Source organism: Entelurus aequoreus, linkage group LG09 (genome assembly GCF_033978785.1).
Source record: "Entelurus aequoreus isolate RoL-2023_Sb linkage group LG09, RoL_Eaeq_v1.1, whole genome shotgun sequence".
Classification (NCBI taxonomy): domain Eukaryota; kingdom Metazoa; phylum Chordata; class Actinopteri; order Syngnathiformes; family Syngnathidae; genus Entelurus; species Entelurus aequoreus.
In genome coordinates, this window is record NC_084739.1 from 13841977 (window position 1) to 13869003 (window position 27027).

General features: G+C 40.4%; 1 protein-coding gene across 1 annotated transcript in view; it reads left to right on the top strand.

The window, feature by feature from the left end:
- antxr1d (ANTXR cell adhesion molecule 1d) overlaps positions 1 to 26757 on the top strand; it is a 68657-nt gene extending 41900 nt beyond the window's left edge. The window contains exons 12-18 of the mRNA XM_062058110.1: positions 5238 to 5316; positions 5548 to 5643; positions 5724 to 5762; positions 8474 to 8572; positions 9693 to 9857; positions 9937 to 10017; positions 25924 to 26757. Of these exons, the coding sequence (XP_061914094.1) occupies positions 5238 to 5316; positions 5548 to 5643; positions 5724 to 5762; positions 8474 to 8572; positions 9693 to 9857; positions 9937 to 10017; positions 25924 to 26223 (859 nt within the window). The 3' untranslated portion in view covers positions 26224 to 26757. The remainder of the gene's footprint in view (positions 1 to 5237; positions 5317 to 5547; positions 5644 to 5723; positions 5763 to 8473; positions 8573 to 9692; positions 9858 to 9936; positions 10018 to 25923) is intronic.
- The last annotated feature ends 270 nt before the right edge of the window (positions 26758 to 27027 follow it).

Genomic DNA, 27027 nt, shown 5'->3' on the forward strand with positions numbered 1-27027 from the left:
ATGGGCCTCTATACACCTATGTAGATATTGCACCAAAAACCAGACATTTGCAGCTAGAATAGTCATTTACCACATTAGAAATGTATAGAGAGTACTTCTTTAAAGTTAAGACAAGTTTAAATTGAAAAATTGAAAAATAAGGACATTTTAATGTGACCCCAAACTTTTGAACGGTAGTGTATTTTGTAAAAAGTAATATTACGTATTTTCATTGTATTTTTATAGTTTATTGTATAAGTTAACATAATATAGATTACATACATATAATTTAGGTTATAACAATTTTGTTTTATTAAAACATTCTATACAAGAAAAACACATTGAATTAAAATCATCCATCTGTATTAGTTTAGATATTTTTAATGTTAATTAAAACAAAACCTTCCTTATATTCATGACAATTTTCTACACCCACCAAACAATAACCATGAGTTATGAGTGTGCTGCAGGCCTTGATGGTTCTGAGCATAGTGCTTTGTCATACAGTGCCTGAAGGAGTTGTCTTTCCATGTAGCTGACGCCCATTAGTGCAGATTCAGCACTGCCTGACACCCTTGTGTCATACTGGTAAAAAGGAAATCAGCTGTGAAAGGCTGAAAGGGGCCGAACAGCTGCCGATAACATAACAGTCATTACATTAGGCACACCGTCCTCATCTAATAAGGTCTGTCACACCCTACAGGAAGTGACCATGAGACAAATACGGAAAGTCTTGGTGGGGTTGAGGTGCAGGTTCTGGTCAAGGTTTTCAACACCAGATTTATCCAATCATGTTTTATTGGTGATAATGCCGGTGCTGGTACTAAAGATCTTTAGGGGTGACCCCCTCTTCAATCAGACCTCAATCACCCTCTGTTCTACCCAGGCCTTGTCTGATAGAATGAAGTCATTGATGGCGTCTTCACACAAATCCGTCTTGACTGCAATCCTTCCGGATGTGACTACCAACACACGTATAGTGTGGAGATGATGATTGATAGAGATTGATAGCAGCATGTCCCCCCAACCATATGACGATCCGGGAGTGGCACCTGCACCACCAATGTCCTCCTCCCCAAGTCAGTGACAGCATGCCACAGTTGTACAAGGAGATGTTGGAGGAGGCCATATGTGGTGGTGAGGAAGTAAAGGGGACGGGGGGGTGTTCTTCAGGAGGGAGTGATGCTGCTAAAGGGATGTAGAACAGGAAAGGTTCTCTTCCTTCCATCCCCCACTCTATCTATACCCACCCCACCTTGCAGTGACCTCCCCCCGATACCCCTTTCCTCAGTTTCAAAGCTCAATGCCCCCCTTGTTTGTCTCTGTCCCCCCAATCTGTCAGCACAGCACAAGAAGCCTTTCTCCATTCTCTTCCCCGCATTACAATCTGCAGCTGCCTCCTTCACCACTTCTTATATGGCTGCCAGCTTGCTTTGTTTTGGTCACTGACAAACACATGTATTCTCCCGGCCAAATATAGCCAATTGTTTTGCCTTTCAGCTTTTTGTTTAATAGGAGGTTCCTTGTTGAATCCTAACTATTGCCAAATGTGAAACATGGATTAGGTCTGGATTCAATTTGTAGGTTCTGCAATCTGCATACACAATTTATTAAAAAGGAATTGACCCACACATGAGTTTTAATGTATTTGATTGAAATACTGTATGATATTATAAATGTATACCTTCTTATAAAATCTAATATAATCCAAGGGAATAAATACAATCACTAATCCAAAATACACTGTAAAGTAATACTATAATGTTCTGTAATCTAAAATTTTTATAGGCCGGGGAAAGTTAACGTGATAATTAAGGATGATGTTTGATAAGAAATTATCGAGTTCGAGCCTATAATCGAATCCTCTTATCGAACCGATTCCTTGTCGATTCTCTTATCGAGTCCAGATAGGTTGTTGTATATGGGGAAAATAACACAATATTTGGTTTAACAAAAGCTCACTTTTATTATATAAGAAAAAAATAAAATCTAATAAATAAATAAATATTGACTGTTACCCCCCTAAAAAAATAAAATAAAATAAATACATATTGACTGTTGTTACCCAAAGTATATTAAGTGGGATTTTTCAGAAAAACAAATATATACAGTAACACAAAAACAACCTGTCTCTGTGATCACTATAGGTGTATAAATAATAATATAGTGTTAAATAAAATCAGTCCCTTGGGCACAAAACTGAAAATAATACAGCTCTCCAAAAAGTGCACTTCTGCTGTTATTTGACATAACTGTTTGTTATGTTGCTTTGACTTTTTTGCACTTTATTTCTTTATTGAAAGAAAATTCTATGAAGAGAAAAGTTGTTTGCAAATGTGGTTACAATGCTAAAAAATGAAAAGTTAAAGCTAAAAAAAAAAAAACACTTTATTGAGTTAACATTATTTCTTTATAGGGGGAAAGATGTGATGTTATGAGCTAGGAACATAACAACTACACTACCCAGCATGCAACGGGAGTAACGAGCATGCGCAGTAGCCCCGAAAAGTGTTGTTGCATGTCGCCACCCAGCAGCTAAGAATGAGGTTATGAGCACGCTGTGAAAGTAAACGTCAAGAACTCAGCCAACACGCCTCGTCTGCATTATTTATAATTAGACAGACAACACATATACAGTGTGATTTTGTTTTGTTTACAAAGCAAGAAAAACAAAAGTTAAAAAAGGGAGATGTCATATATGTATGTGCCGCGGTTGCTTTAAGAACGTTGCGACAGCTGCCGTAAAGGAGGTGCGTTGCTAGTCTGGTTCCTATGTTTCCGGTTGGTCGTAAAAGTGTTCGTCATGTGTTTGTACCCTGCTCAAATCTCTCAGTAAAGTTATTCATTGGATTATACCTTTTGTTTTTAACTTTATTACACCTTGGAGCGCTTTTTTCGGTCCATTGTTTTTCCTGCTTTCCCTATCTGCTCCTAATGACTGAGCTACGTGACGTCATTTCTTGTGATGTCTCACGGGGCATTTCTGGTCGGGACGGGATTGATCCCAGAGATTTGAATAATGAAGCAACTCTTTTTCTTTACTATAGTGGTCTCGATAACGGGTACCGGTTCTCAAAAAGGGATTCGAGTCCGAGGACTCGGTTCTTTTCTTATCGAACAACCGGGAAAACCGGTTTTGAGTATCATCACTAGCGATAATAACAAGTTTCCTTAAACGTTACTGTTTTTTTTTAAACGTGATTAACGTGCGCCCTGTGTGACCCTCAGTCCATATAGGCCGGTGAAAGTTAACACAATAATAACAAGTTGACAAAAGTTTCCTTAAACGTTACTGGTTTTTTGAAAACGTGTGTCACGTGGAGGGGTCGTTCTCCCGGGATACAGAACGGACAACTCCGGACAAAGCGTGAAGGTAGGAGTATGATTTATTGTCATAAATCATAGCGTAAACCAAAAACAGGAAACATGCTAAAGGAAAGCGTGCCGTTCGCACGAGAAGCTAAAGAACTAAAACTTAGCACTGGAATCATGAACTAAAAGCCAAGAAACAAGAAATCAACCTGCGTGACGGTTGCTTACCGCAAACAATGAAGCCAGACCGAGTGTGGCGAGCAACGTGAATAAATAGCTCTCTGACTAGTGCTCGGCAGCAGGTGAACGTGCCGAACACCAATCAGAGGCAGGTGGAAACAATAAGTAACCATGGCAACTAACAAGGGTGCACAAAAACAGGAACCTAGGGAGTCCAAACTAACAGAACATAACAAAAACATGATCCGGACCACGGATCATGACAACGTGATTAACGTGCGTCCTGTGTGACCCTCAGTCCATATTGTAGAATGTCACAGGAACAAATAGAGAGCATAAATGGACAAAGAAAAAGGTTTAGTCAATGGCAAGTTTAGCTTTGAAGTCCTGGCAGGTCGCTCATTCCTCAAGACCAAAGTTATTTTCATCCACTTTTGCTGTGAGTTATCACCCTAGTTCCTATCTGCGAGCAGCAGCAGTGTTGCCAAGTCTGCGTTTTACAGGCGACTTTGGGCTTGTTTTATTTCTAAAGTCGCTTGCAAAGTTTGTGAGTCGCGGCATTGTGTTTTTTCAGTTTATTATAGAATGTGTGGTTTCTTATTTGAGCTTGCTTTTCTGTCCCCACAATAAAGCAAAACACGTCTGTGCCGGTAGATAGTTTGTTCTTTTCTAAATTTCCTGGTTTTTGCGACGCACACACAGAGATGTGTGTGTGTGTGTGTGTGTGTGTGTGTGTGTGTGTGTGTGTGTGTGTGTGTGTGTGTGTGTGTGTGTGTGTGTGTGTGTGTGTGTGTGTGTGTGTGTGTGTGTGTGTGTGTGTGTGTGTGTAAATCAAACAAATTGTACAGTCCCATCTTGGGTGTGCATTTTAATAAGGTATACTTAATAATGAAAAAATTGCGTTAACTATAGACATAATGCGATTAATCATGATTGAATATTTCAATAGTTCAAATGCCCTAGTTTTTATTAAATCATTTTAAAAACAGTTTAATATATCATATATCAAAAATATATTATTGACATTATTCATTTTAATGACATTGCACACATGTCAAAAATATGTCATTATATAGCAAAAATATTTAAATACATCACACATTAAAAAACAACACATCAAATAATGTTTGTGTGTGTTTTAATGAAATTTGACTTAACCATAGTTTTAAAAAAAATCACAACAAATAAGCTATCCACAATATTATAAAAAGTTGCACAATCGCATGAGATTTGAATATAAGACTTGTGTTAACATAAGGATGCTTAATAAAAATCCTGAAGGCACATCCCTAGTTGATCAATAGCGTGTTATATAACCTTTCTAATCCGATTCTGATATACATTATGTATTGTGATTATTTTGGGTAAGGCCATATTGTTGTATTTCATCTTTAGCTTCGCCCATTATAAGGAAAAAAATAAAAAATGTAATTCCATAATTTTTGAGGTAATATTAGTGAATGCCATCAAAAAATACGATTTTTATTCCAAAATGTATATTTTACGCTTCCCCTCTTTTTCCCATGGCCTCAGGTAAAAAATATGTCGTTAAATGTTGAGGTTTGTGGTTTCCAAGCAGAGGAAATGAAGTATGAAAGGCAGAGAACTCCCCTGACCTCTTGCGGATTTGGGAAAAGTGTCGATGTCAGCATTTTGAGAAAGCAAGTATGGGCAGAGCCCCCGGAGGAATGTGCTGGCTGCCTGTGGCAAGCGTGTACAGTAGACCACGTCCAAGTCGTTAAAGCTTTCCATGTTGTGTTTTGCAGGGTGATCTACCTGCAGGTGAGCATGAACGAGGGCCTCTCCTACATCACCAGCTCAGTTCACATCACAACTACTGAATGTGTGAGTCCTTGTGCAGTCAACAACAACACACTTTTTTTTTTTTTACTTACCTTTTCCTTTCAAACTTGTTTTGGATTCTCTCCAGTCTTCTTCCTTCTCTTCTTTCTGACGTCTCCTCTGTTGTGTGTGTCATCAGAGGAGGCTGTGAGTACTTTGTAACCTGCTCAGCTTGACAAGTTCTGCTACATCGGACCTTATTCTTCTTTTAATTCATCATTCATTGTGTTGCAGTTTGACGGCACCATCGTGCTGATTTCCCTGCTGGTGGTGTTCTTGCTGTTGGCCCTGCTGCTCATGTGGTGGTTTTGGCCTCTCTGCTGCACTGTGGTAAGGTCACACGTCATCATTGTATCTTTCATTTCTGTTTGCTTGTCTAGTTAAGATTGTTTTGTTATCTTAACCCTCAGGTAATTAAAGAACCTCCACCGCCACCTCCTCCAGAGCCTGTAAGTCTAAATGCTCATTTATCAAAATTAGCCACTGTAGTTTTTTCATGTGTTTCCACTATTGTTTCCTGTGTGAGACTCATATTTTTTGTATTTTTAGTTTCTGTTTGCATCTGTATATTCCACCTTCATTCTTGTTTGAAGGATCTAGAAGTGCACCTGTTTGTATTGTTAATTGGGGTTGTATTTAGTTCAGCTTGGTTCTCTGCTAGGTGCTTGATCATTGCTTTTTGCTAGCTACCTCCAAGCAGTTATGCTATGCATGTTTGTGCATTTCCTTGCAGCATTATTTTGTTCGTACTTTTCCCTAATAAAGAGGCACAACACCAAGCCAGACCGTAAAAGTATCTATCTATAAGGCTAAGAACCATATTTGGCATTGTATACTTGAGCCAAATGCTCTAATCCAGTGTTCCTTAACCATAGGGCCCCGCGGGGCCCATTGTTGGGCAGCGAGTGTCCCAGAGAGCAGTGTTTTTCAACCTTTTTTGAGCCAAGGCGCATTTTTTTCATTAAAAAAATCTGGAGGCACACCACCAGCAGAAATCATTAAAAAACGAAACTCAATAGACAATAAAAAGTCGTTGTCGCAATTGTTGGATATTAATTTAAACCATAACCAAGCATGCATCAATAGAGCTATTGTCTCAAAGTCGGTGTACTGTCACGACCTGTCACATCACGCTGTGACTTATTTTGAGTCTATTGCTGTTTTCCTGTGTGTAGTGTTTTAGTTCTTGTCTTGCTCTTATTTTTGTGGCTTTTTCTCTTTTTTTTGGTATTTTCCTGTAGCAGTTTCATGTCTTCCTTTGAGTGATATTTCCCGCATCTACTTTGTTTTAGCAATCAAGAATATTTCAGTTGTTTTTATCTTCCTTTGTGGAGACATTGTTGATTATCATGTCATGTTCGGATGTACTTTGTGGACGCCATCTTTGCTCCACAGTTAAGTCTTTGCTGTCGTCCAGCATTCTGTTTTTGTTTACTTCGTAACCAGTTCAGTTTTAGTTTAGTTCTATATAGCCTTCCCTAAGCTTCAATGCCTTTTCTTAGGGGCACTAACCTTTTGTTTATTTTTGGTTTAAGCATTAGACACCTTTATACCTGCACGCTGCCTACCGCTGTTTCCGACATCTACAAACCAATTAGCTACCGGCTGCCACCTACTGATATGGAAGAGTATTACACGGTTACTCTGTCGAGCTCTAGACAGCACCGACACTCAACAACAACACATCATTTGCAGACTGTAATTACTGGTTGGCAAAAAAATATTTTTAACCCAAATTGGTGAAATTAGATAATCTCCCACAGCACACCAGACTGTATCTCAAGGCACACGTGTGCTGCGGCGCAGTGGTTGAAAAACACTGCTCTAGAGGGCCGCAAAAAATATCTCAGCTGTACTCAGTTGTAATACATTTTCCCACCATTTTTGGCAGTAATGGCAATTTAAAACTAACACAAGTTTGGAGCTAAATTCATGGAGAAGTTAATTGAGCGCAAAAAGTATGACTAAAGTGGTGAAGCTTTATTTGCAGTTGCACTTAAATTTTATTGACAATTTATTTAAGAAACATATATATCATTATTATCATTTATTTAGAATGTACTTATTTTAGCACTGTGTAATTGTATGTACATTTATTTTTCATCGGTTTTTATGTTTTAATTTTTTGCAGTATATTTGGTGAGTATATATTTTGTAATCAGCCTGACCTAAGCCTTGATAATGTTTTTTTTTAATTAAAACATGGTTTCATAGCATTTGGCAAGGTTTATCCTGTTAAACTGTAGGTAAGTTAGATATAATTATTGAGTGCGATTAAAACCAAGAGTAAGATGACCAATTTAGTGTTAATATTTGAGTGGGGTCCCATAATGCGTTCCAATATTGTCTGTCAAGACACATGCATGGCGTGCTGCGTGTATCATGATCAATATAAAGTGTGACTCCCTCGATGGACAGTTGTCTCTTTGGTCCAGCTGGCCGGGGACGTTTTTTCTGGTTTATTTGGAGTAAGCACACCATTTATGTCGAAAAAGCTTGTCTCCAAATTCCACATTTGCAGCTTTGAGTCGATTTCACCTCACTCTGTCAGCTTAAGTCTGCTCCAACGTTTCACCCTCTTCTCTGTGCTCACTTCTAGAAGCAGCAGTTAAACCTTCATTCATTCAGCTTCACAAGTATAAGGTTGTGAATCCCCATTTGTCCAAAAACAGTCATCTTTGTTGTTTGTTACCAAGTCTGCTATGATTAAAACGAACACATGCGTTTTGTTTCCAAAAGTAGGAACACACATTAGTTGCCAGTAGTCAGACGTGCGCTGCTATGGAAACAGAAATCAATGCCTGAAAGTTAATTAAAATAATCAAAATATGGTAAATTTTGAACATATTACATATTGTTATAAACGTGTCTGTTACTACATTATATATATACTTGCAGTGTGTGTACAAAACGTTGATGGAGGGTTTTGAAGTTGTTTTAGAGGGCTTTGAAGACTACAACGGTGACTCCCTATCGCCGCATCTTCTAAGTGTTTTTTTATCATCTTTAAAATCCTAATAAAAAAAGATGTGTGTTCTTGTCTCTTATAATGATTGTGAATGATATGCAAAATCCCCCCAAAAAGAGCGCACGTTCCCTTTAAGAGGAAACCTCTGTTTAGTTTTAAAACCGACTGTAACTGAGGTTTTTCTTCTAAAAGGAATCTGATGATGAAGATGGGATGCCCAAAAAGCGGTGGCCCACAGTGGACGCTTCCTACTACGGAGGACGAGGAGTGGGTGGCATCAAACGCATGGAGGTATACACACCTACACACAGATTACCATTGGTGCAGGGGTCCGCAACCCAAAGCGTTGAAAGAGCCATATTGGACCAAAAATCCAAAAAACAAATGTGTCTGGAGCCGCAAAAAATGAAAAGCCGTAAATAAGTGTTATAATGAAGGCAACACATGACGTTAGTGTCTATATTAGCTATAACAGCCTACTATCAAAATGACTGTGTGTCGCAGGCTGAAGCAAATCTTCGTTGACAGAAATGTTGAAATGTAATATTTATTCTACACATTTTTACAACATTAGAAACTGTTAGTAAATCAGAGGCTACTCAGAAGGAGAGATAACTCCTGGAAATTACTGGCTTTTAATGGCCAAAGATATATAGATTTGTGTCTTCAAGTTAAAGGAAACGGCAGGCTGCCAAAGATTTATTACAATCTTTGGCAAGCTCGGTAATGTTTGCTGTGGTCTGGAACAACATGGCACACAAACAACTATCTGACATGCAGCCAATATTACATACGGATAATGTGTCATGAGACATGCAAAACTAAATTATATGCAAAGAGGATACAAGTAAAGGATATTAAATGAGCTCAAATATACCTACAAATGAGGCATAATGATGCAATATGTACATACAGCTAGCCTAAGTAGCATTTTAGCATTGATTAGCTTGACCAAATATGCCTGATTAGCACTCCAACAAGTCAATAACATCAACAAAGTGCACCTTTGTGCATTCACGCACAGCATAAAACTTTTGGTGGACAAAATGAGACAGAGGAGTGGAAGATTTTACATGTAAACAAACTGTTGCGTCACACCCCACACTATGGTGAGTTCAAGAACCGCCGAGATTAGTAGGACAAAACGATGTTCACCTCAGTGAAGCATACACACAAACATATTAAACAGTGAGCTTTCTAACAATTGGGAAGGTTTGTGTCATGTTTGTCCTGAAACAAAAAACATACTAAAACAAAATAATTATTTCCCCCCCCCATCTTTTCCCATTTTCAAACCTTTTTTAAAAATGCTCCAGGGAGCCACTAGTGTGGCATTAAAGAGCCACGGGTTGCTGACCCCCGCATTAGTGCAACCATCTAATGTGTTCCTTGTTGATGTGTTGTCATGCAGGTGCGCTGGGGTGAGAAGGGCTCCACTGAGGAGGGCGCTAAGCTGGACAAACCTAAAAATGCTGTCGTCAAGATGCCAGAGCAAGAATTTGAACCTTACGAGCCCAAACCTCGGAAACCTACACGCCGGGCCTACCAGCAGAGGAGGTGGTACACTCCCATTCAGGTAAATAATCATTTGAAGCACGCTTCAAGTGTGATTCCTGACATTTATAAGCATTGCTCGCGCATGTGTCTCTCTCTAGGGGAAGCTCGACGCCCTGTGGGCTCTCTTTAGACGAGGCTACGACCAGGTATCGCTCATGAGACCTCAGCCTGGAGATCAGGTGAGTAAGAGCTTGCTTTCCTGCTTCAGTTAACATGCAACAAAAACAAAATGTGCACACCAGACACAGCGGGCATTTTTGACTGATGCTCGCTATGATTAGGGACATTTTCGGGGAGGGGTAGCAACCACTTAAAAGCGCCACAAGAGCAAAATTGCAGACATCATGCTCGCAAAGATAGAAAACATATGTAGTCACGTCGTATGTCAGTGTGCAACATTTACACAAGAACAGCAGCTTATTCTTATACGCATCATGTTTGTAAATGGCCTTCACTGCAAAAACTGAAATCTAAGTAGGATTAAATATCTCAAATAAGGGGGACATTTGCTTATTTTCTTTCTAATAAGATAATTATTCTCACTAAGCAGACTTTATGTTAGAGTCTTTTGCTTGTTTTAAGGGTTTTGCTATTAAATTATCTCAGTAAGATACTACAGCTTTTATGACCTATATTGAGTAAAACATGCTTGAAACTAGAATATCAAGTGTTGCAAAGCTGCGTCATCAACACTCACAAGTATAAAACTACTTTTTTAAAGTAATAATTTATTATTTGAAGCATGAAAAAAAAAATCATGATTTTGACACGTTTGTGTCTCATAATTAAAACAGATGCCAGCCAAATGGACTTCGCTGTTTTATTTTCAATGAAACAATAGAAAATACGTACTCATATAGTAGTACAGTTGGCACAGTACAGTAAACTGACAGTTAATATTTAAACATTTAAAATGTGACATTTCAAACAAATTTGAACAGAAATAGTTTATGCAAATTCCTCAAAATTACAATTAAAAAAAATTTGGCCGGGGGCCGGGCTGTATATATGCGCACTAATTGACTGAAAGAGCACGCACTTGGCGCGATGATATCATGTTATCGACGGAAAAATGCATTTTTAGACCATATGATTTGCCTGAGCGGCTAGGAGAACCCGAGAGTAACAAACGGTTGCCTTGTTGCCTTTCCATTAAGAACAATAAATTATTTTTTAGTATAAGTTTGCTGGTTACAAGAAATGTAATGCCGAGCACATATCATTATGTCAAGATAATGGCACTCGCATTTACTTAATTTAAGAATATTTTTCAACATATTGAGCAAAAAAAGGCCTCTTTTTTTTCTACCAAGAAAAGTGCACTTGTTATTAGTGAGAATATACTTATTTTAAGGTATTTTTGGGTTCATTGAGGTTAGCTAATTTTACTTGTTTTGGAAAGTCTTGACAAGCCAAATTTTCTTGTTCTATTGGCAGATAATTTTGCTTAGTTCAAATAAAATACCCCTAATTTTTGTATTATTTTTTCTTGTTTTTGAACACTGACTTTTTGCAGTGTTGAGATCCCACTCTATTCCTTAGATGTGCCTTACTGTGGGTCGCCAGCGCTGCAACCCCTTAAACAGTGACATCATTGTGCGCCATTCAAGGGTGTAACAGGACTAGAACTGTTTTCTAACCTTGGACCCTCATACAGCACCCCTATAACCCCTTGGGGCATGTTTTCATCATCACGCTGGTTGCCATGGTGAAACATCTGCACTGTTGTCAATAGCGTCATTGTCACCCGTCATAGGAAAATGTTTCAACTTGTTCCCTGTATCGCACCATTCAAGTTGAGCATGTAACAGTAAGTGTACAGTCCATAAAAGAAGACGCCGTCAATGCGTTCATCCCCAACATTTTTTTCCATTCCGAAATTCTAAGCTGTCTTTGTGAAGACAGAACTTTGAGAGGCACTTCACAGAGATGTCTAACAATGAGCACAACTGCCTTCATGCCCCATTAACTGCGGAAAATGAAATGGTGCCGCTCATACGGAAACAAAGGAGGGGAGAGGGCAGCGAGTGACACCAGAATTCCACTGAATGCCGTAACGAACAGAAAAGAGGACATTGGCCGCACAAGCAGCAGTGTGAAGAGTTTGCATGTGGACTTCAAAGTTAAACTGGAATACCAAAATACCTCAATTATAACTTTCTGATTCTATACAAAGAATGTTGTCCTTATAAATAGATTTTAGATACATGTGTTGGATGTTACCAAAATAAGCAACCCGCTGACACTATACAGCTGTTTTCACTTTCCCAATTGGACATTTTCCATTGCCAAAAGTTGTAAAGTATACGAAAATAACCGATGCATGCATTACCATGTTCATGTTAACCCTTGTGTAATGTTCATACTGTTGTTACTCAGCCAGGGGGTGTGGGTCTGATGGACCCGTTGCATTTTGTGGCTTTTAATGCCTCACAATCAAACACTTTTATGTTAAAATACTGAACAGATGTTTACCTTGTCCCAATAAACATCTGTTCAGTATTTTAACATAAAAGTGTTTGATTGTGAGGCTTTAAAAGCCACAAAATGCAACGGGTCCATCAGACCCACAAACGCTGGCTGAGTAACAACAATATGAACGTTGCACGGAAAATTTCTCTGCCAGTTTCTGCATGGGATTCTTCTTTTGTGTTTCTGCACCTGCGGTTCCCACACAAGGTCGCAACATTGTTTGTCAACACTGTCTGCTCTCATTTTCTCGCACATTTGACCCTCTGATGTTCTGTGTACCTACACTCTGTCCTCCTCCTGTCTAGGCCTGCCGTGTGTGTGTGTGTGTGTGTGTGTGTGTGTGTGTGTGTGTGTGTGTGTGTGTGTGTGTGTGCGTGCGTGCGTGCGTGCGTGCGTGCGTGCGTGCGTGCGTGTGTGTGTGTGTGTGTGTGTGTGGTACACAGAACGTCAATTTCCACACTTTTTTTAGCCTCGGACATCTTACACTACCGTTAAAAAGTTTGGGGTCACATTGAAATGTCCTTATTTTTGAAGGAAAAGCACTGTACATTTCAATGAAAATAACTTTAAACTAGTCTTAACTTTAAAGAAATACACTCTATACATTGCTAATGTGGTAAATGACTATTCTAGCTGCAAATGTCTGGTTTTTGGTGCAATAGCTACATAGGTGTATATAGGCCCATTTCCAGCAACTATCACTCCAGTGTTCTAATGGTACAATGTGTTTGCTCATTGGCTCAGAAGGCTAATTGATGATTAGAAAACCCTGGTGCAATCATGTTCACACATCTGAAAACAGTTTAGGTCGTTACAGAAGCTACAAAACTGACCTTCCTTTGAGCCGATTGAGTTTCTGGAGCATCACATTTGTGGGGTCAATTAAACGCTCAAAATGGCCAGAAAAAGAGAACTTTCATCTGAAACTCGACAGTCTATTCTTGTTCTTAGAAATGAAGGCTATTCCACAAAATTGTTTGGTTGACCCCAAACTTTTGAACGGTAATGTATATGTAATAGAAATGTGTAGGGGGGTGTATGGTGTGTGGTCATTAAATATGTATTCTGATGTATGTTCTTCACAGAAAATGAGCCAAAGTCAGTGAGTCTCAGTTTGAAAAATTAATATATTGTATCATTTTTCTTTTCATAAAAAATGAAAACAATACAGTTTAGCATAAACTGAAAAAATCAATACAACTGTACAGGATAAAGTTTGTTTTTTTTGCCACCAGCTTAATGCTAAATGACAAAGGACCAGCCTATTGACAGGCTAACGAAAAGTGACAATGTGATCATTTTAAACTTGTGCAAACGTTTTACAAATTATATTTTAACGGAACCAAATTGACATAAGTCACCAAACTTTGTGGAAATGAAGATTGACTGCTATTGTTGTACTCTTAGGCCAGTCGAGTTGATGACCCTCTCTTCTGTTGTGTGTGTGCAAGTGTTTGCAAAGCTGCTATTAGCAAATAGAAGAGTACACAAAATGAATGAATGAATGAAGCGTTCGTACACAGGGGCATATTTGGCTCGATCTAAAAGTTTGTAACTAGAGGGGTTACAAAATCTATGTTCTAGGCCTGACCGGGGTAAATTTATTTCCGCGAAGTATAAATGGAATATTTTTATAGTTAGAGCATAAAATGCCTTCTAAATATGTTTTTTAACATTATAAGAGCACTCAAGACCTAAAATAACACTCACATGCTCACCTTTACACTCCTAAAGGCGAGACTGGATGTTGCCTGAGGCTGGGCCAATCAGTGGCCACATACTGAACAGTGCGCTCTGATTGGTTTGGTCTCATCGCGCTGCCAATACTACTCTAGCTTTGATATTTGTCTTCATTTATCCATTTGTAGGCTTGAAAATGTATCATTTAGGGCAAAAATAGGTAGAATATGCTAAGAAAAAAAAAAAAATCTGCTTTAGAGTGCAACACAAACTTTGTAGCGCGATGTAGCAAAGGAGGATTGTACAATTAAACAAAAATTATTTTAGAAAAAAACTAGAGCTGTCCGATAATGGCTTTTTTGCCGGTATCCGATATTGTCCAACTCTTAATTACCGATTCCGATATCAACCGATACCGATATATACAGTCGTGGAATTAACACATTATTATGCCTAATTTTGTTGTGATGCCCCGCTGGATGCATTAAACAATGTAACAAGGTTTTCCAAAATAAATCAACTCAAGTTATGGAAAAAAATGCCAACATGGCACTGCCATATTTATTATTGAAGTCACAAAGTGCATTATTTTTTTTAACATGCCTCAAAACAGCAGCTTGGGATTTGGGACATGCTCTCCCTGAGAGAGCATGAGGAGGTTGAGGTGGGCGGGGTTGAGGTGGTGGGTAGGGAGTAGGGGGGGTGTATATTGTAGCGTCCCGGAAGAGTTAGTGCTGCAAGGGATTCTGGGTATTTGTTCTGTTGTGTTTATGTTGGCTTACGGTGCGGATGTTCTTCCCGAAATGTGTTTGTCATTCTTGTTTGGTGTGGGTTCACAGTGTGGCGCATATTTGTAACAGTGTTAAAGTTGTTTATACGTCCACCCTCAGTGTGACCTGTATGGCTGTTGACCAAGTATGCGTTACATTCACTTGTGTGTGTGAAAAGCCGTAGATATTATGTGACTGGGCCGCCACGCAAAGGCAGTGCCTTTAAGGTTTATTGGCGCTCTGTACTTCTCCCTACGTCCGTGTACACAGCGGCGTTTTAAAATGTCATAAATTTTACTTTTTGAAACCGATACCGATAATTTCCGACATTACATTTTAAAGGATTTATCGGCCGATAATATCGGCAGTCCGATATTATCGGACATCCCTAAAAAAAACTTCATATAAATAACTCCTATCTGAGATTCTGGCTATTTTACTTAACTTCAATGTATTAGCATATCTACATTTGATTGGTTTTAGTCTTTTGAAAAATAATCACATGACCCATCATCCTTTGATATGTGGCCCTTGGTAAAAAATAAAAAAATTAAAAAGGTGGTGTTTACGACACATTGTTATAATGTCACCACATCAATCTGAGAACAACTGCTCGGCTAAAATGTTTAATAGCTGCTTGGCGAAAAGCACAGCAAAGCTCCAAAGATTGTTATCCGGTGTCACGGCGGCCCTCGTCCTGCTTTCTCCTCGCATTACTTTTACCTCGCTGCATCTGCAAACGGCCATCAGCGTGCTGCCACTTCCTGCCACGCTCCGTCGTCGTTGCGTTTCCACGCAGTGCGCCGCGCGTGTGTGCGCGCTTGTCACTGTACGTTGTGTGTCAGCGCTCCCCACTGAGCGTCACACAAACAGATGGGCAGTTTAAAGGCCACGAGCCATATTGTGACACAAGATTCCCTTTCCTTTGTCCCCACAGCTGATGGCACGATGCTCCGTCATACAGCACGCTTTGAGCCAGAGGGCGCACGCCAGTATGGACGCCGCCCCCTCCCTCTCCTCTGTCAGTCGCCCAATCACTTCGCTTTAAAGGCTCACTTTGGCCTAATTTCATCCAACACATATTCTCACTCACCTCTTACAGCGTTTAGGGCCTGACTTTAAGTGTCTGCCACACGTCTCGCAATCATCCATCCATTGTCTGTCTCGCTTATCCCGCTCAGGGTCTTTGGACTCGGGTCAGCAGTCAGTCACAGGGCCCGTCTAGTTCCTCAACCTGGGCTTTACAGAACCACAGGTGACAATACGGTGACGTCCACCAACTCAAATCCCGCGCCACCCAAAAGGTGGACATGTTGTGGTATTGTCAGCGTCGTTGTCAGCGTCAACAAAGCAACACCACCGGTTCAGTGCAAAGCAAGTGTCAAAATAAAAGCACGGCAGTTTTAACCTGCATTCTATTGCAGCAACTAACAACATGCACCAAATTAATTTTGTTAAAGTTCGCCAACAAAAGAAAGAGCAAAATTTAAATGTACTGAAATGAGGCAATACTATGTTGAAAAGTACTAATGACCCATCCCTCTTCTTATTGCACATGTTAAAGTGACAATGGCAACTTTTGTTTTCCCTTTTTTAGACTTACTTAGACTTCCTTTTATTGTCATTCAAATTTGAACTTTGCAGTACAGATAAGAACGAAATTTCGTTGCATTAGCTCATGGTAGTGCCGGATAAAAGAGCAATAAGGTGCAGAAATAAATAAATAGATTACCGTATTTTTCGGACTATAAGTCGCAGTTTTTTTCATAGTTTGGCCGGGGGTGCGACTTATACTCAGGAGCGACTTATGTGTGAAATTATTAACACATTACCGTAAAATATCAAATAATATTATTTAGCTCATTCACGTAAGAGACTAGACGTATAAGATTTCATGGGATTTAGCAATTAGGAGTGACAGATTGTTAGGTAAACGTATAGCATGTTCTATATGTTATAGTTATTTGAATGACTCTTACCATAATATGTTACGTTAACATACCAGGCACGCTCTCAGTTGGTTATTTATGCGTCATATAACGTACACCAGGGGTCACCAACGCGGTACCCGCGGGCACCAGGTAGCCCGTAAGGACCAGATGAGTAGCCCGCTGGCCTGTTCTACAAATAGCTCAAATAGCTGCCTCTATTTTTAAAATTTCATTTATTTACTAGCAAGCTGGTCTTGCTTTGCTCAACATTTTTAATTCTAAGAGAGACAAAACTCAAATAGAATTTGAAAATCCAAGAAAAGATTTTAAAGACAAAGAAACAGATAACAGATTTGGTGTCCAGTTCAAAGTGTGACATGATTTATTTAAAAATTTGAGAGTTGACTTTTGTATTTTACATGAGTTATTATTTGTACAAACATGGTGCAAAGTAATTCATGATTTGTTAAAATATGTTAGTGGCTAGCTAGTAAAATGGGATATTGTGATTTCACAAGACTGTCTTAGAAGTGATCATTTGAAAATCTTAAATTTGAAAAATGTGCACTTAGAGAAAATATAAAAATAAAGTGTTGCATATTGATATTTATCTGTTTCTATATATATTTATTGTGAGAAATCATTACGATGATCAGTGTTTCCACAAAGATAAATATCATTAATTAATAATAACATAGAGTTAAAGGTAAATTGAGCAAATTGGTTATTTCTGGCAATTTATTTAAGTGTGTATCAAACTGGTAGCCCTTCGAATTAATCAGTACCCAAGAAGTAGCTCTTGGTTTCAAAAAGGTTGGTGACCCCTGACGTACACTTATTCAGCCTGTTGTTCACTATTCTTTATTTATTTTAAATTGCCTTTCAAATGTCTATTCTTGGTGTTGGGTTTTATCAAATACATTTCCCCCAAAAAATGCGATTTATACTCCAGTGCGACTCATATACGTTTTTTTCCTTCTTTATTATGCATTTTCGGCCGGTGCGACTTATACTCCGAAAAATACGGTACTGTACAGATAAATAAATTGCACTTTTGCATATGCATCCACGTTTATGGATGTATGTTATAATGTCTTTATATTCCAGCGAGTTAATCCATTTTTGGGGGGAATTGATGGGATTATTATGATGCTTTCAAGAGGCGTTTCAAGAACCTGGAGGTTCTGCTACAGAAGCTGCGGAACCTCCTTCTAGAGTCTAGCAGTGAAAACAACTATGTTGACATCAGTCAGTCCGAGAGCCACCGACATACACAGGTTACACCAGGCTTGGGCAATTATTTTGACTCAATGGGCCAAATTTAGAGAGGAAAGTGTGTCTGGGGGCCAATATATCTGATTTTAGGAACACTAATACAAAACCTCACAATAATGTCTGATTGAATGTTAAAAACATTATGACAGACCGACTGAAAAAACGGAATGGAATTAAAAAAATTTTTAGTAAAGAATGTGTTTTTTACTATATTAACTGTAAGCGATAAAACACTGAATATTGACAACATATGAACGTCACACCCCCTCTCATAATTTTACAATCAAGCGAAACGCAACAAAAATGCAACAAACACAGCGAAATATGAACATGACGAGTGAAAAAAAACCCCACCTACAATCTGATACAGTACTAAGCTTTAGAACTTTCTGGTAAAACTCTCTTTCCGCGTCTGTCCCTGACACCCGCATTTCAGGCTGGCCGCTCTGGAAACACTCTGTGGAAACGCTCCCCACCCACACTGCTTGGTGCCTCGTCTGAGCTGCTGTGGCTTAGATTACCATAGTAACTAATTACATTACCATAGTAACTAGTATATCATGCAAAAGTGCATTATCCTCTGCATTTGACCCAGTGGAAGAGGTTATTTGTATCTACGACTCCGAAGGATGAATCCGACCAAGACATGACTTGCCTCCATTTTTTATCATGATGTCGGCTGTAGTTCCTAGACATGGTCGGAGTCAAGAACATTCTGATAAACTTCCTGTTCTGATCCACATGCATGTGGAATATACTGTCAAAGTTAGGCAAAGCCTGTTTACTATGAAACATGGAGCAGCCAAGTGGCCTGTCTCCTGCTATCCCTTCCACATTCTTGACACTGTGCTGGCAGACACCACAGTGCTCCCATAGAATATCCACATTTGAGCTGAGGATTCGGCATTGATTCGCTTTTGCCTTTGAAACAGAATCCAGCAAAGCGGTATATAGCAGCAACTGTGTGGTGTGGCTGCTCTATACTCTCGGCAGGGTCCTTGAGGGTGCATGGGAGTTTGCCCAACCAGTCTACATGTGTTTTGTGGACTTGGAGAAGGCATTCGACCGTGTCCCCCGGGAAGTCCTGTGGGGAGTGCTCAGAGAGTATGGGGTATCGGACTGTCTTATTGTGGCGGCCCGCTCCCTGTATGATCAGTGCCAGAGTTTGGTCCGCATTGCCGGCAGTAAGTCGGACACGTTTCCAGTGAGGGTTGGACTCCGCCAAGGCTGCCCTTTGTCACCCATTCTGTTCATAACTTTTATGGACAGAATTTCTAGGCGCAGTCAGGGCGTTGAGGGGATCTGGTTTGGTGGCTGCAGGATTAGGTCTCTGCTTTTTGCAGATGATGTGGTCCCGATGGCTTCAACTGGCCAGGATCTTCAGCTCTCACTGGATCGGTTCGCAGCCGAGTGTGAAGCGACTGAGATGAGAATCAGCACCTCCAAGTCCGAGTCCATGGTTCTCGCCCAGGAAAGGGTGGAGTGCCATCTCCGGGTTGGGGAGGAGACCCTGCCCCAAGTGGAGGAGTTCAAGTACCTCGGAGTCTTGTTCAAGAGTGAGGTAAGAGTGGATGGTGAGATCGACAGGCGGATCGGTGCGGCGTCTTCAGTAATGCGGACGCTGTATCGATCCGTTGTGGTGAAGAAGGAGCTGAGCCGGAAGGCAAAGCTCTCAATTTACCGGTCAATCTACGATCATCCTCACCTATGGTCATGAGCTTTGGGTTATGACCGAAAGGACAAGATCACGGGTACAAGCGGCCGAAATGAGTTTCCTCCGCCGGGTGGCGAGTCTCTCCCTTAGAGATAGGGTGAGAAGCTCTGCCATCCGGGAGGAACTCAAAGTAAAGCCGCTGCTCCTCCACATGGAGAGGAGCCAGATGAGGTGGTTCGGGCATCTGGTCAGGATGCCACCTGAACGCCTCCCTAGGGAGGTGTTTAGGGCATGTCCGACCAGCAGGAGGCCACGGGGAAGACCCAGGACACGTTGGGAAGACTATGTCTCCCGGCTGGCCTGGGAACGCCTCGGGCTTCCCCGGGAGGAGCTGGACGAAGTGGCTAGGGAGAAGGAAGTCTGGACTTCTCTGCTTAGGCTGCTGCCCCCGCGACCTGACCTCTGAAGAAAATGGATAGATGGATGTGTGGTGTGGCTCAAATATAACATTTTCTAATTGCACCTCTGTATTGCGCAGAATGTTCATGGATCTTTATCATTCCGTTTTGTCTTGGCTTCCTTCCACACAAGTCCAATGAAGTTTCAGGGCAATATACTTTAATGCAGTTTAGTGTAGTGCAGCATCTTGCTGACGTGAGGAATCCACTGTCATGTCATGCAAGGTGACAAGGTTGAGCTGTCAGGTCACATGCGTGTCTTCACTCACATCCTCCTTCTTATTCTTCTTCTTCTTTACTGTAAAGGCAACCAGTCTGTGCAGAGCAGACTGACTACATCTTGTTTGTTTGTTTGTTCGTGACAGAAGGGCAATGTCTTAAGGCCTGGAAAGATGTTGGTCTAAGGAGGCAAGCTGGAGGGGTTTTAAGGAGTTTTACTTCAAGCAAGTTGAGGTTTGGAAGTAAACAATGGCCAAAGGGAGGAAGTAAGACTTCGCATAACTCGTAAACAAGGCAGTGACGTACGGTGCATGCGCAAAGTATTCACAGCGCTTCACTTTTTCACATTTAGTTATGTTAAAGGCCTACTGAAATGAATTTTTTTTATTTAAACGGGGATAGCAGATCTATTCTATGTGTCATACTTGATCATTTCGCGATATTGCCATATTTTTGCTGAAAGGATTTAGTATAGAACAACGACGATAAAGATTGCAACTTTTGGTATCTGATAAAAAAAAGGCTTGCCCCTACCGGAAGTAGCGTGACGTAGTCAGTTGAACATATACGCAAAGTTCCCTATTGTTTACAATGATGGCCGCATGAAGTGAGAGAGATTCGGACCGAGAAAGCGACAATTTCCCCATTAATTTGAGCGAGGATGAAAGATTTGTGGATGAGTAAAGTGCAAGTGAAGGACTAGTGGGGAGTTGAAGCTATTCAGATAGGGAAGATGCTGTGAGAGCCGGGGGTGACCTGATATTCAGCTGGGAATGACTACAACAGTAAATAAACACAAGACATATATATACTCTATTAGCCACAACACAACCAGGCTTATATTTAATATGACACAAATTAATCCTGCATAAAAACACCTGCGTGTTTGTTATGCTAGCTCCTAGCTCCTCTGCTAGCTCCTAGCTCCATAGAACACGCCAATACAATTCAAACACCTGATCAACACACACAATCACTCAGCCCAAAAGACCGTTCACCTAACCCAAGGTTCATAAAGCTTATATATTTTTAAAAAGTTACGTACATACGCAAAAAAAAGTTGCGCACATACGGTCAAGCGATCAAATGTTTAGAAGCCAAAGCTGCATACTCACAGTAGCACGTCTGCGTCTTTGTCATCCACATCAAAGTAATCCTGGTAAGAGTCTGTGTTGTCCCAGTTCTCTACAGGCGTCTGTGTATCCAAGTCAAATGTCCTCCTGGTTAGAGTCTCTGTTATCAGAGTTCTTCCATCTTGACTGCATCTTTCGGGAATGTAAACAAAGAAGCGCCGGCTGTGTACTGTTGTTGCTGACTACGTTCGAAAAATACGTCCATTTCGCACCGACAACTTTCTTCTTTGCTTGCTCAGCTTCCTTCTCCATAATGCAATGAACATGATTGCAACAGATTCACGAACACAGATGTCCAGAATACTGTGGAATTATGAAATGAAAACAGAGTTTTTTCGTATTGGCTTCAATGTGGAAGGCATACCCGTGTTCCCCGGGCTACGTGACGCGCATACGTCATCCTCAGAGGCGTTTCGAACCGGAAGTTTAGCGGCAAATTTAAAATGTCACTTTATAAGTTAACCCGGCCGTATTGGCATGTGTTGCAATGTTAAGATTTCATCATTGATATATAAACTATCAGACTGCGTGGTCGGTAGTAGTGGCTTTCAGTAGGCCTTTAAAGCCTTATTCCGAAATGGAATAAGTTTATTTTGTTTGCAAAATTCTACACACGATACCCCATAATGACAATGTTTTTTTATTTTGCAAATACTGTATATTCAAACTTAAACAAACAAAAAATTCATAGCCTTTGCTCAATACTTTTTTGATGCAGCTTTGGCAGCAATTACATGCTTGACAGTAGGATTGGTGTTCCTGGGATTAAAGGCCTCACCTTTTCTCCTCCAAACATAATGCTGGGTATTGTGGCCAAACAGCTCCATTTTTGTTTCATCTGACCACAGAACTTTCCTCCAGAAGGTCTTATCTTTGTCCATGTGATGTCAGACCAGTACAGCTACATTAAATATGAAAGTAAATAATACAAATATAGCTACACTTCATGCCATAATAAGCTATTACTAATGAATGATATTACCTTGGAGAATAAATCATACTTCCTTCAACACATGAATATTCATTATTGTCATCGTGGTCGTGTCCGCGAACCTCTAACAATTGTTCATCAATATCCCCAACGCAAATTCTTACGATATTTTGCCGCCTTCTTATCAAATGAAAAACACTTGAACTCAAAGTTTCTTATTATTTCATGAATCTCATCATCCTCTGCATCATTCTTTTAGCTTGGAGTTTGTAGTGCAGCCTCCCTTCCTAACCTCATTGTCATGTTTCTTCACCAGCCAGAGGTTCCATTCAGGCCATATGTTCTGGTGGAGGCATGCTCTCTCACACACACACACACTCACACACACACACACACACACACACACACACTCTCATATTCATGAGCTTGTGTTCATTGTGTCCATATGCTCTCGCTGGTGTTGAGCTGCTGCTCTGCTGCTGACAAACTGGCTTTCCCTCTGCAGCCTGGTGACAAGACCCAAGCAATCTTACACACACACACACACACACACACACACACACACACACACACACACACACACACACACACACACACACCCCTCTCCTCTGTGACCCCAATCAATTACCCAGCCCTCACATACATGCGTTCAGACAATGGTGCCCCTCAAGCCACAAAGCTACTGCTGCTGTGGCCCTCTCAATGGCCCCTGTGTGACTTTAGGGCCTCTCTGTTTAATAAGGTGTTATAATCAGACCACCAAGGACAGACACACACACACACACACACACACACACACACACACACACACACACACACACACACACACACACACAGTCAAAACGGAGTCATCAATGAGAACAATAAGTGAAGCGTCCCACTTTGGCTGCCTTGTAAATTATGTTTAGCAGCCTCTGTTTACTATTGTGGCCATTTTCCCCTCCCATACTCCCTCTCTCCGTCGCGAGACATAAACTACTTTCTGTTTGGCGTCCAAGCAAGAGGAGGAGGAGGAGGAGGAAGACGGCATAAGTGCGCATGTGTGTGCCGAATTTTGCGAGCGTCCCGGCTATTGTGGTGCAGGTGTGGAGGGGAGACAGGCCCGTCTCTGTCCGCCCCGGAACACTCTCGCCTGTGTCGGCAACACGCCTCGCTCTTAACTGCCCCGCTAAAGTGTAAAAAGAAGCTAACACCTGTTGCCACAAAGCGGCGCCTTCAAGGAGCACTTTCCAACAGCGAGAAGTTGCCGAGCTCATACGGAAATGACAGCTTGTTCACACTAAATTGTTGTACTGAGCAGCGCTTTACGACGTCGCCATTTTTGGTTCTTATGCTCGTAATCGCTTATTTACCCTTGTATGGCCACATGGGACAAGATTAAATATATTTTGAAATCATTAAATGTGTCACTGGAATTAAAATAGACGTGGTAGAGAAGTCTCTCGTTTATTGCCATTAATTGGTTCCCGGCATGATAAAGGAATTTCCGCGAAGTAGGAATCAATTATTATATATATATATATATATATATATACACATTTCTTTCAATATGCATAATAAAAATGGATAGATGTTGATAGTCCAACACATTCTGACTGGTACACACAAGCTATGGAGATGATATCAGTAGAAAAAACTGCATTGAGTTTAGATAATAATGATTCATATATTGGAATATGGGATCCATTATTTAAATTTGTTTTAACTATTAAATGAACCAAAAATATGACTTATTTTTATCTTTGTGGAAAATATTGGACAGTGTTTTGTCAAGCTTATGAGATGCGATGCAAGTGTAAGCCACTGTGACACTATTGTTCATTTACCGGTATTTATATTAATGTCTGTAATGATAATGTCAATGAGGGATTTTTAATCACTGCTATGTTGAAATTGTTACTAATATTGATACTGTTGTTGATAATATTCATTTTTGTTTCACTACTTTTAGATTGTTCTGTTTCGTGTTTGTGTCTCCTCTCAATTGCTCTGTTTATTGCAGTTCTGAGTGTTGCTGGGTCGGGTTTGGTTTTGGAATTGGATTGCATTGTTATGGTATTGCTGTGTATTGTTTTGTTGGATTGATTAATAAATTATTTTTAAAAAATTAAACATAAAATAAATAAATCAAATCATTGTATTGCCATAGAGCATTAAAAAATGCTCAACATAATAAGAGCCCTCTATACTTGAAATAACACCCTTTAACCAATTTGACACTCTTTTAATCCAGAATAGTTCCACTGCCTCAGGCTGAGCCAATCAGAGGCCACGATACTGAACAGCGCGATCTGATTGGTTCGGTCTCATCTAGTGGCTAATACTACTGTAGTATTGATCATTTTACTTAATTTCCGTATTTTTATGCTTGAAAATGTTGACTATGGGATAAAAAATGTTTTTTTAAATATGCTTATAAAAAATCAGCCATGTGGTGAAGCTGCAATATATTTGACGAGGGGGGAAGGCTGTAATAAATGTGTTATTTATTGTAGAATTATTATTTATAATTTTATAATTTAATTATAGATTTGACTATTTCCTTATATATTTAATGTAAATAAAATAACACGTTTATATATTTAATTCCAACTATGATTAATCAATGACACATTTAAATAATTACCCAACAGTGTATTTAATTATTGAATTTTCCACTTCCTGTGGCGGCGTCACAAAACACAGAAAAAGCACAGCAAGTGTGTTACTGCGTGTCAATTTTACCAACCGTGGGTCAAAATATGCTGGGGAAGAAGAACTATTTAAAAAAAAAAAAAAGCACGAGTTACAGCAAAAGTCCCCCAGGAGAAGGAAACAGCACCCCCTAGTGTTGGAAATAAGTAGTACAACGCCGGCATTAACATTCATTTGATATTCTATGAAGATCATCACTGTGCTAAAGTCTCACGAGATTTGCCAATACCCCCACGTGACCTCATTCTCAACAGTTATGGATAGAAGTTTCACAAACTTGGGCACATTTTGGTGACGCCACCACAGTAAAATACCACCAATTGTGCGATGATAACCATAGAGGAAGACATTAGACAACACAGTCCTCAGTCCAGTATAAGCAATACATCCATCCATTTTCTACTGCTTGTCCCTTTTGGGGTCACAGGGGGTGCTGGATCTTATTCCATCCATCCATTTTCTACTGCTTGTCCCTTTTGGGGTCATGAGGGGTGTTGGATCTTATTCCATCCATCCATTTTGTACTGCTTGTCCCTTTTGGGGTCACGGGGGGTGCTGGATCTTATTAAAGCCATCCATCCATCCATCCATTTTCTACTGCTTGTCCCTTTTGGGGTCACGGGGGGTGCTGGATCTTATTCCATCCATCCATCTATTTTCTACCGCTTAATTCATTCCAGCAATACCCATAATGCACCACTGGGTGACAGTATCTACCTTCATGTTCTTGCTCTTACTTTTTAGAATACAGAGCAGTGTTTAGAAAAGAAGCTAAAGCAACCACCAAAAAGTGTTATGTTGGCCATAGTTTGACCCTGGAACAGACAAATTGACTAAATGTCCTGACAACAAATGTGTTGTTTTGCAGGGTCGCTGCATCCGCTTCCACAGGGTCAAAGATGACGACGCCCCCCTGAATAACCGCCCCCCTCCCCGTGAGCACCAGGCCCCGCCCTCACCCTCGCCCTCCTCGCCGCTGCCTCCCGCGCCCGCCGAGCAGCGGCCTCTCGTCTCCAACTCGGTGCCTCGTACAAAGCCTCCGTCCAGAGGTCCTCGCACGACGCTCCCGTCACGCACGCTCCCCCCTGCGGCAAGGGGGCCGCCTCCCACCCGGGCCCCCCCGGGGCCACCCGGACCCCCGCCCTCGAGACCCCCGCCCAGGCTCTGATGAGGAGTGCAAAGCCTCAATGCTCTGATGGGACGCTCCGAGCCTTGTTGCTGGACAGCAGAAATATTTATCCTCACTTTGGCATTTCCAAAAAACGCCATCTTGACAGGAAGTGCTGACATTAAAGGAGTTTAGCTTTAGCTTCGCGCTAACTTTGCTTGCTTGGGTGCTTTATTGTGAAGGGGCTTAGAAGGTGCAAGAAGTGTTTTATTAGGAAAGATGTTTTTCAAGGAGACGACCCCAAGTTGCTGCAAATTAGGCCAACTTTCTTCTTGTTGCAACTGCAGGGCAGTTTCTCCAGGTTATTTATTTGATGACATCACAAGCAGAGTCACCGTCAGGTTTCACTTTCACTTTAGTTTTTTTTTTAATGAGCAGACTCTTCTGACTGATTGTGGCCTTTTTAAAAATAGGAAAAAGTGCTTTGTATTTTCACGTGTACTTCATTTACTGACTGAAATGATCCTTTGCATTATTTCTGTATTAACAACTTGTCTTTCTAATAAACTTTGTTTTTTTATCTGTCGTTTCCCATAAAAAGTGATTTATTTCAGTAATATTCATGTACCGTATTTTTCGGACTATAAGTCGCAGTTTTTTTAATAGTTTGGCCGGGGGTGCGACTTATACTCAGGAGCGACTTATGTGTGAAATTATTAACACATTACCGTATAATATCAAATAATATTATTTAGCTCATTCACGTAAGAGACTAGACGTATAAGATTTCATGGGATTTAGCGATTAGGAGTGACAGATTGTTTGGTAAACGTATAGCATGTTCTATATGTTATAGTTATTTGA